We start from the raw sequence: 11,504 nt of genomic DNA, 5'->3' as shown, positions 1-11,504 counted from the left end.
TAATCCTTATATATCATTCACATCAATTATACATCGATGGAGTATTTACTTAATTCTCGATATATGGTAAAAGAAACGCCAAAATCAATTTTTTCCCTCCGGGTCGCGAAATTTCGTGTCTGCGTTCCGAATCCGTCAAATGCACGAAATCTAGATAGTTCTGTGAAAAAATATTTGTGTCCATCTATTTCCCCAAAACGGCAAAACTTTTTTATTAAGAGGCAAAAATCTGTGCCACGTCAAGTTAGCCATTCGTGTTTTTGCTAGGCGTTATTTTTTCGAGTCATGGTTCACTGTGTTGCCCAATTGGGTCTCAGATACATGGCTGAGCAACACCCAAAGGGGAAAATACCCTAATTAATAGCGATAAATTGGCGTTCGCTAAAGGCACCCAAAATGGGTATTTGCCTGTACGCGAAATGCGAATTTGGGCTGTGGATCGTTGTAGGTAACATTTCGTGTTTAACAAAAAAAAAGGTTTTAATGCTATAGCTAAACCCAATATAAGATGACTCCAAATAGGGCAATTACAAGTACGAAATAGGATTTTATTAGGGGAAAAAAAATAAAAGGTAAGATAAACTTCTATTTAATTATATACGGTTTAGGTAATTGCGTCGTGATTATTGTCAGGATGGGGAAATGCTAAATTTATTCTTCCCCTTTGAGTATCTATCGATTAATAAAACAGAATTAAAGATTGGCCTCTTCTGCAGTTCTTTTATTTGCAGGGTTTGATTCAGTTTGGCCTTCTTTTGTATGTGATGGATCAATATCAGTTCCATTTTGGGATTTATCTTGATCCATAGTTTCAATATTTTGACTAGTCTTTTTTATTTTGTCAAAAGTCTCTTGGGAAGCCTTTAATGATTCATCGATGTTTGTGTTATCGCCACCAGCCGCCAAGACTTTTTCAAGAACTGGCCTCCACACTTCTTCGTCTCTTTCTGTGAAATCTTCCATTTTGAAAACATTTTGGCGGGTTAAGCTCCATTCACTTTGACTAGTACGAATTAATTGAACCATATAGGCTGCTGAACCTTGACTTTTACCAATGTCACTAATTAAAGATCGGATATAAGTACCACTTGACACTTTAGCTCGCATATGTAATAATGGTGCTTGGTAATTCTCACCTTGTTCGTTTAGCAATGATTTTTCTTCTTCTGTTAAAGGGATAGGGCTGTATTCCACCTCTTCGTTTTCTATACCATTTTTGGCACAATATTCTGTAGAATAATATAACTTATCTTCCAACATATTAGCGTTCATTTCTAATTTCTTAATTGTTTCAACGGTTTCCTCATCTTTGGGACGTAGAAATTTAAAACCATGATCTTTGGTTAATGAATCTTTGAAGATCTCCAATTCATGGATTTCCACTTGTCTTGGTTCGATTTTCCTTGGCAATGGGATACCAGCTCTAGCATATTCATGTAAAGGTTTACCATTCATCTTTAATGCTGCATAAATGGGTGGTGTTTGCTTCAATTTCCCCAAGAATTTCTCTTTGGCAGTATTCAAATCATCCCAATTTAATTGTTTAGTACTGCATTCACTCAAGATATCACCTTCGACGTCACCAGAGGTTGTGCCAATACCGAAAAGTGCCTTACTTTCATATTCTTTTACACAGCCATTCAGATAATTACTTAGCTTTTTAGTCCCAGATCCAATACCAATAACTAACACACCAGATGCCAATGGATCTAATGTACCACCATGTCCCATTTTAACCTTCATCACTTTACGTAATTTTCTCTTACTTGGTTTCTTACCTGTTTGTCTTTCATATTCTGCAGCTCTTTCACTGGTGGCAGCCTGAATGGATTTAGAAAATACTTGACTATGAGCTAAGACATTTTGTAATTTTTGCAAGAATTGATTCGATGTAATACCACTTGGCTTCTCAATGGCAAAAATACCATTCATTGTATAATATTTTGAAATATTTATATACGAGTTTATAAAATTCTTGTCAATTTGTGAAGATGTGTTGTTTTTTTTGTGATGTTTTGTTTCTTTTTCAACTTTTTTAGCTTTTTTTTAATTTTTCATTGCACTGAAAAAAGATTTATTTTCAGACTATACAGTCTATTGATGACATTGTAAGCGAGATGAAGAAAAACGTTATAAACAAGATTTACCAAAAAAAACAAAAAAACACGTATCAGTTCAAAAACATAAAAATAAATAATTAAAAAAAATTATTCTAAATTGTTAGATTTATAAAGATTATTAAAATGCAAAAATATATATGAGATGAATTGTTGAATATCTATTAATAAAGTTATGATGCGTGTACGTAGTTTTTAACGCACTTATTTGAGTTATTAAATGATTAAAAAATATTAAAAAAAAAAGTCTGGAATTGTAAACGTTTATTTGTATAGCCTTATAAAGATCAATGTCTTGCCTATACAATACCTCTTTCTTTATCAACTGAGAATTTTTGTTTCATTTGATGCATTCCATTTCTAAATCCAAAACTAAATTTATTGCTAGGAGGTTGAGGTGTAACTTTTTTACCTTCAATTTCTTCCAAGATTTCTTTAAATTCTAAAGCATCTTTGGAATTTAGATAATTTGAATGGTCCTTATTATGATGAAGAATACTATTTGAATGAACATGCTTAGTGGGGTTAATAATACGAGGTGCTTTATAATTATTTTGAGAAGAATTTTTTTGATATCTAACATATTTTCTATATCGTTCAATATCATTTTGATTTAGACCGTCAAATACACAACGTTTACGGAAAATTATTTTATTGAAAAATTCGTTTACATCTATTACTTTACTTGGGAATTGACGAATTGAATACATCAAATATTCATCATTTATTCTATTATTTGGTAAATTATTTGCTGAATTTTTTATCATTTCTAATAAACCAATAGAAACCCTAAATAAAATATTGGAGCCTTCGTAAAATAAACAATCCCAAATCCGTAAAGTTGTCTCAATTGGTACCGTGTCAATAAAACAACTCATAAACCAACTAGCAGTACATAAGGTTACTGGAGGTAAATGAACTATGGAATGATTTAAATCTGCCGCAGAAGTTGTCATCGAGGAATTATTATTATTGGAGTGAGGTAATAAACTATTATTTATTGAATGTAGTCGTAACCAATCCCAAACATCTGGTAGATATTTATTCAAGCAAAGTAATAGAGTTCCTTGGTCAATATTAACTCCTTCCAAATTAGTGTCATAAACTCCCGGTAATAATTGTGTAGTAATGATTATTAACATCCAAAAAGTCTTTTCTTCATCTAAAAATAAAAGTAAAAGTCCAGCAAGAAAATTCATTGATTGACAATATCCAATATTTGGTTTATAGATGGAAAAAGCCATTAAAAACTTTTTTAATCTAATAATCATCAAAGGTTCATTCAATTGGAAAGGTTCTTTTTGGAAATGAATATTTTCTGGGAAAGTTCTGTTCAAATCTCTTTCAATATTATCGAAATCTGGAACTTTTTTATATAATAAGCCGTGTCTTTCATAACGAGTCACTATTTTGATTAATGAATCGTATAAACCGACATTTTTCTGTAACAAATTTTGACCACCTGAATAATGCCACCATACCATACCTCTCCAATCTGGAGGTATACCATTTCTAATCAATATTTTCAGCTGATCTGATCTTTCAGGTAGTCTAGTTGGGAAATCATTTATAATTTGAATATTATTATTTGAGTTTGTTAAGAATTGAATCCATTGACGTTTCTGTTTCACAAGATACTTATCATAATTTGCAAACCATTTATCATAAGTTTCTATGGAAATGATGTTTGAGTTTATTTGCTTCTTAAACCCATATCTATCAAACATTTCTGCACTTGTATTTGAATCTGCTATGGCAACATGAATACTTTGTGGGATTGAATGTCTTGAATTCCTTGTACGTATTGTATGACTCGTATGATTTGTATGATTTGTATGATGTGTATGATTTGTATGATTTGTGTGATTTGTATGAGTAGTATGATTTGTATGAGTAGTATGATTTGTATGAGTAGTATTAAGATTTAATTGAGCATCTTCTGTTTCGTCACTATCTTCATATAAGTTATAAAAACTGGACATATCATCTCCTTGTGCAGGTACCATATTTTGATCATCATTATCATCATGTTTGGTGGCAGTGGTAACATTTTCATTCTCATCTTCCATTTCAAAATTAAACTTATATTTCTTTGGAGAAATTGAACGTTTCCGCGGGAGTGGTCTATCAGAATTCAGTTTATTAATACTTTGTTTGCTATAAAAATTTTCAATAGATACTAATTTATCATTAGCAGGGTTATTCCTTTTGTAACCGTTTGAATGAATATTATTATGATTAGTGTTGTATAAATTATTGATCGAAGTGATACTAGTATCGTTATATGAGGAAATTCTCGAGTCATTATGCTTTGTTTCCTGTAAATGCTGTGTTGTATTATTTTGTCCTAAATTATGCAATCTAGTAAATGTCTTATTGTAAGAAGATATTTGTTCAGTGGGATTATGATAAGTTCTTGAAGGGGAAGTTTGAGATGGAATGCTATTATTTGATTTGTATTTGTAATTGTAACAGCTAACACTATCTAGATTGATGTGGTCATATGTTCTATTATATCCGTGTTTGAATGTATTAAAGGAACGATTATTAAGTGTATGATTATTTTGCATATAATTATTTGTATTATTATTTGTATTATTATTTGCATTATTAGTTGTATGGTTAGTTGTATGGTTAGTTGCATGGTCAGTTGTATGGTTAGTTGTATGATTACCTGAATAATTAGTCGGTATATGATTAGAAGAAGATGTATGACTGAGTGTACGATTATAATGTGATTTACCTGTATTATAAATATTGTTTACATTATTAATTCTATTCCAATTATTTATTTTCGAGTAATTCATAGTTGCATTGGACTGTGAGTATTCTTGTGAATGGTTTTGCCAATGTGTCTCAGTATGTGGTGTTGATATACCTTTCTTCTTCTCTCGAAACACATCATTTCGATGCTCGAACTGAATCATTATTTAATTTAATAATAACTATAACACATTTAGATCAACTTGATCAAATAAAACAGAATTATACGTCACAGTACTATGTGTTGTTAAAGTCTCCAGAAAATGATTTACTAGATTGCCAACTCTAGATATATAGATATACACTTCGCCTACTTCAGCCTCATTCGTAAAAAGTACTCATCTCACATCATCGCTTTGATTGTTTACAAATATGACTTTTTTACTTTTCCAAACACATTCTCGGTTTGTGGCTTATAGTAACTTTACTGTACTCCGAATTGGTATTGGATCCTGCCAAATAGTGAAAAAAGGCAATCTGTGATTAACAGAAAAGACAAATCGTGATTGTGTTGAAAATACAACAGGAGGTCAGGGTTTTGATTGCAGATTCCAGGATTGAGACTAGGGTTCTGAGAGATGTGGAACAACACTGAATGATATGTATTTATATCTATTCATCTATCTATGCTGCTATATATTTATCAACATATCTATATCTTTATCGATGCATCTATCCTTACGTATCTGTACGAGCAAAGACCGGAACCTGGGGTCGAGAGATGATAAAAAAAAAATACATAAATGAGGGAATAAGTTTTGAGATATAATTTGATAGGCTCCTCCTACTCTTGAGAATTTAAATAATGTAATGCTTGCTAAGATTAAATCTATTAGCTTGAAGAATAAAATTTTAATATCTTTTGCCCTTAAAATAAGCTTTGAAAATTATCGCTTGGTACGGAAAACCGCGCGGTTTAGGTTTAAAACAAATATTCTAGTTTTAATATAAAGTACAATAATTATTTCTTTATCAGCCTACTTCATACGTCATTAAATAATTATTAGATACAATTAGTTTTTTTTAAAACGGCATTTAGATATATACGAGAACTACTAATAATTTTTTTATACAAAAAAAACACGTCTATCAAGGAGAGCTCTGCATTTTTATTTCCCAATTGACTATAGTGTTTATTTAGGTATTCTTTATTTTTCTATTTTGTTATCTTTTCACTTTGAAAATTTATTATACCCATATATTCAATCATGGTAGTTACTCAACAACAACAATTCTTCACTCTTCAGAAATTGTTGAATAATGATCTGCATAATTTAGTCTCTGAATCCAGAAGAAAAAATTCAGAAGTTAAACATACAAGTGATAAAGCTTTGGAGATCCTTAAGACATGCCATAGCAATTTGGATTTAAAACGTCACCCTGATTTCATAATACCTTTGATAAAAGCATGTAGTTCGAAGAGTGCCAAATTGACTACTATCGCAATGCAATGCTTACAAAGAATGTCGTCTGTAGATTGTATCCCAGATTCAAGAATATCTCAAGTATTAGATTCTTTCATTGAAGCTACTCTATTGGCTTCTGATATTCAACTGAAAGTCTTACAAATAGTTCCTATATTTTTTAAAACTTATGGCAAATATATCTATGGCCCCTTATGCGCAAAATTGTTAACTTGCTGTTCAAACTTATTACAAGTTCCTAATAAATCTCCAATGGTTATAGGTACCGCTAGTGCCACAATGCAACAGTTGATTGATGAAATTTTTGAAAGATTATCGTTTAATTGGAGTAAAGATGAACACAACCCAGCGTTGGAGGAAACTCATCAAGTTTTAATCACAAATAGTGATACAATCATGGTTAACGCTTATAGATATGATGCTTATGTATTATTCACTGATCTGAGTTCCCTATCAGAGAAAAACAAAGATTCATCCTCAATTAATAATAACATTACAACAACAATAACTAGTAACAACTCCATTACGACAGACATTAATACTGGCAATACAAAGATAAAAATGGATAAGATGCTAGATATGAATAATGTACCAATTGACTATGGATTAGAGATCTTAGAATCAATTCTAAGTAATAGCTATAGTTCATTTTTAAATTATAAAGATCTGCAATTTCTCCTACGTATTAAAATGGTCCCATTCCTATTAAGAAACATTCCTTCAACTACTGCAAGCTTTTCTATCGTGGTTAGAAGTTATAGATGCATTAAATTATTAATAAAAAAGGAATTTTTGAACACTTTAGACCTAGAATTGGAAGTCATTTTCTCTTTATTGATTCATACTTTAACTGCTGATTCAAAATCTCCAATCTGGAAAAAACTTTTGACATTAGAAATTTTTAGAAGTTTTTCAAATGATATTGAACTTGTAGAATCTATTTTTATGATTTATGATAATTTGAAAGATCGTAAAAAAATATTAACATCATTAACAAAGGAATTTTACGAAATTTTAAAATCAAATGAATTAACAATTGCATTACATGAAACTAAATTAATTGTCACTTTGGATAATTATCAAATCACAAAGGACAATTCTATTTCAAAAATATCTTATTTACAAATGCTAGATAGATCAAATCCCTCATCAATAAATCAAAATTATTTGATTTGGTTAATATTCCAAATAATTAGTGACTGGACCAATGGATTTAGTAATTCAGCTTCAAAAATTGATTCAACAACAATTATTAAAATAAATTCATCATCCTCCTCAAAGGAAAATGAACCTAGCAACAGTTCGTCATCAAATACTGATCAAGAGACTCAAATTCAATTACCAATTATTCAAACATTTAAAGGCATATTTCCCAATGTGTTTAATATTCTTCGAAAATTATTATATTCCTCATCATTTGATAACCATATCTTCAGCAAATTAGTGAGATCTTTCCAAAAATTAGGCCATGCAGCAGGCCTTTTAAATTTACATGATGAACTAAATCAATGCTTAGAATTGTTTTCTCTGTCAATCGTTAAAAATTGTCTTGAAACTGAACTCAAAATCGAAGATCCTAAACCTAGAAACTCTATTGATTCAGCGGCAACTGATGTAACTGTTTCTACTGTTGCAGCTGCGGCTGGGACATCTGTCCTTAATGCTATAAGTGAAACATTGATTGGTTCAAACAATAATCAATCTCAAAAATTACAACAACAGCAGCAACAGCAGCAACAACAACAACAACAACAACAACAACAACAACAACAACAACAACAACAACAAAACCAACACCATTTAAACCATGAGCTCTCAAATAGAAAATATTTACATCCAAGAAATTTCAATCCAAGACAGGTATCGTTATTTAGGGCATTGGTATCATTAACAATATCAATTGGTGAAAATTTGAACTATGATAGTTGGAATTTTGTATTGGTAGCACTACAATGGGTTTCTTATTATATGTCAGGACCATCTAATGATTTTATGGAAAATATTTATTCTCAGGATATACCTCCACCACCAATGTTAAGTAAGAATGATAGTGCCTTGATTGAAAGTAGTTTTGCAAATTTATATGAAAGTACTGCTTCATATTCTGCAACCGCCCTAAAATCTTTCTTGAAGATTATTGTTGAAGAATCAAGACAAACGTTTGATACATCGAAAGAATACCATGGTGATAAAAATGGTGGATTCTATCATTCAGTGGTCAACAATAAAATTAGAAATTGTATATATAACAAAACTTTTTTTGTCTCACAATTAGGCCATTTAACGACAAATAACTGTAGAAGATTTATCGAAGGAGAAGTGGGCAAAAAAAATTGGGAAATTGTAATGAGTTATTTGACAGAGTTGATAGGTGATCGTTCTTTGGGGTCACATTCTTTAAGATTATATGTGACAAATATTTTTACGGATATGATTAGGCAAATTTCCAACTCAATTGCTTCTATTGAAGATCAAGATTCAAGAACTGCTAACTTCCAAAAACTCGAGCTATTGGTTGCAAATTCTTTATTGGATACCATCAATACCTTAAGGAATTTGGAAGTCGGTAGAGATGAAATAAATCATGGTACATCAAATACTGAAGCTGATATTTTATTTCAACTGTTATCAACACTAAAGGAAATTTTAAATGAATTTGGTGATCTCCTTTCACATTCCTGGAAAATTGTTTTTGATATTATTAATTCTCCATTTCATTGGGTAAGTAGAGATAAGGGAATCCTTTTAGACGAGGATGAAGATGATTCGTCGTTAGTCAACGCATTCATACAAAAACACAAAGAATTAATTCAAGTTTCATTCGATGTTTTCAAGTTAATTTCAGATGATTTTTTGCAAACTTTGCCGTTAAACACTATTAAGTGTGTGATAGACACAATTGTGAACTTTGTTAATCAACAACGTAATCTAAATATCTCATTTTCTTCAATTAGTCAATTTTGGTTAGTAGGTGATTATTTGAGAACATGCTATTCCTCTCAAGATGAGAAGGAACTTCAACAAGAGTTAACTGTGTTTAATAAGAAGATTCAGCCAGGCAATACCTTAAATATTATTACAAACGATAGTTCTCCATTCCTCAGCATGTATTATGGTTTGTGGCTATACTTGTTATCTAATTTAGTAGACTGTACGAAAGATAATAGAATTGAGGTTAAAAATGGTGCAATCCAAACGTTCTACAGGATATTAGATTCTCATGCGTTGTACTTACCAGATTGGGAATTAATTTATTTGGAAGTTATTAAACCTTTCTTAGAGCGCCACCTAACGGAACAAGATTTGAGTGATTATGTTGATTTCTTAGATATTACCTTAGATGGCTTAGCAAAATTATATCCAAAAAAGTTTTCAACATTTACCGACGATTCTAAAAATACAAGTGAAAAGTGGCTACTATTATTTGATTTTATAAACCACTTATTTCATCTACAATCGACGGCTGTACAATATATTGCTATTTCCAAATTTAAAATCCTTTTGGAATCTTTACTAGCTATAGATCAAATAAACGAAGACGTCTTGAATAAATGCTTCACATTATGGAGTGGATATTCTATTGTTTATAGAGATATTTCCGCCCCAAATTCAAATTACAACAAAACAGGCTATGACTGTATTTATGAATTGGTCATTTCTTTCCCAAATTTGTATTACTTACTAGAGAAATATAACTTGATAACCTTAAAGTTAGTAGAATCTGTTTTGAACTTATTTAATGCTGGCATTAGATATCCATTACTACCAGAACATTCAAGGGATAAAAAGAAACCATCAACGTTACAGAATGCTATTTTAGAATGCTTAAAAACATTTTCACAAGATTTACCAGTTGATATTCAAAGCATAATACTAGTCCAATTAAGTAGTATCATCAACTTGTCCTTTGAAACTAGAGAAAAAATTGAAAAGAAGTTACTACCAAAGCTTCCTTCTTCAGCAAGAGTTCGTATCCCAACATTCCAAGCTGTCAGTTATGAAGCTTGTAAGCAATTAAGTGATAAACTAGAACAATCAATTAAAGATAACAAAATACCATTTAAGGAAAATAATATATTAAAATTAATGAAAAATCTAGGGGAAACGATTGACAGAAAATCGTTAATTGATAATAGCGAAGAAAAAAATCTTCCTTTATGGGAATTTAGTTCCCGTTGCTTCAAAACATTAACAAATCAAATAATCGAATGTTATGAAAAAAAACAGATCTCAGAACCAATTATAAAAGAATTTTGTGATGTATTTATAAAAGTGGCTGTTGCGCCACTTCACAAGGTCAATGACGAAACCGACAAAATGACTGAAGCAGTTGATATAAAACAATTTTTTAGTTACCGTAAAATTTTGTTGCAGGGAAACTTTATTTACTTAATGGACCGAAACCATCTAGATGCTTTTATTTCGGCTGTCTGGTCAAATACATTCTTTTACCAGCTTGATGATGTTGAAAATACTTTGCTGGGTAGTTGTGGGTCTCTAAATGAAGTATCTGAAAGATTTGCAGAGATTAATTTTGATGAAACAATCGGATCTACAGTTCAGCCACCTCTTCTAACTAAATATGAATGTTCTAAAATGTGTTTGAACAATTTAATAGAATTAACAACGTTGGAAGGCAGTGAATATGAACAGTTGAGAATTATTGCCGCACCTTATTTGGTGTCCAGAATTTCTTTTGCATTAAGAAGGTATATTTCTGATCAGCCGTTATTAAAGCGCGAACCCTTCCCCAAAGTTCGTAGAATGGAATTAAAGATTTTATTAAGAGGCTTGTGCACTATTATGGTTTCTTTGTCCAAGCACGATTCAGAGAACCATACGGTAATTCTCAAAAACCTGAAATACCTATATCCCCTAATCTTGAGAACAATTCCTATAGCTCATACAATTTCAGAAATACAAAGTGATGTACTTCAACTATCTCTTGATTTTACAAGAGTAATATCATCGTAGTTCTGTTTTTTTTTTTTCAATCGAATGATCATTTAGGCAAATAATCTTCCAAACTTCGGTTCCACTCAAATTTATATCAAACTATATATTCATTTCTAAAGATAATATAAATGCAGATTTGGTATCTTGATTATATACTTCAGTATATTATTAAAAATCGCTTTATCTTTTTGATGATTTTTTATGTATATTTATATTTCATTAAAATTACCAACCTGATTAAATG

The 11,504-nt window shown here is 30.8% G+C and overlaps 3 protein-coding genes across 3 annotated transcripts; 1 reads left to right on the top strand and 2 right to left on the bottom strand.

The window, feature by feature from the left end:
* Positions 1-693: 693 nt before the first annotated feature.
* Positions 694-1,932, bottom strand: PUS4 (pseudouridine synthase PUS4; the record flags this gene model as incomplete). Its single annotated transcript, XM_004178048.1, has 1 exon — positions 694-1,932. The coding sequence occupies one exon, from the start codon at positions 1,930-1,932 to the stop codon at positions 694-696; it is 1,239 nt and encodes a 412-aa protein (XP_004178096.1).
* Positions 1,933-2,416: 484 nt separating this feature from the next.
* TBLA0A07870 (uncharacterized protein) lies at positions 2,417-5,044 on the bottom strand (the record flags this gene model as incomplete). Its single annotated transcript, XM_004178047.1, has 1 exon — positions 2,417-5,044. One exon carries the CDS (start codon positions 5,042-5,044, stop codon positions 2,417-2,419), a length of 2,628 nt encoding a protein of 875 aa, XP_004178095.1.
* Positions 5,045-6,088: 1,044 nt separating this feature from the next.
* Positions 6,089-11,278, top strand: MON2 (Mon2p; the record flags this gene model as incomplete). Its single annotated transcript, XM_004178046.1, has 1 exon — positions 6,089-11,278. One exon carries the CDS (start codon positions 6,089-6,091, stop codon positions 11,276-11,278), a length of 5,190 nt encoding a protein of 1,729 aa, XP_004178094.1.
* Between the last annotated feature and the right edge of the window lie 226 nt (positions 11,279-11,504).

Source organism: Henningerozyma blattae, chromosome 1 (assembly GCF_000315915.1).
Source record: "Henningerozyma blattae CBS 6284 chromosome 1, complete genome".
Classification (NCBI taxonomy): domain Eukaryota; kingdom Fungi; phylum Ascomycota; class Saccharomycetes; order Saccharomycetales; family Saccharomycetaceae; genus Henningerozyma; species Henningerozyma blattae.
This window is presented reverse-complemented; position numbering and strand designations above follow the sequence as displayed.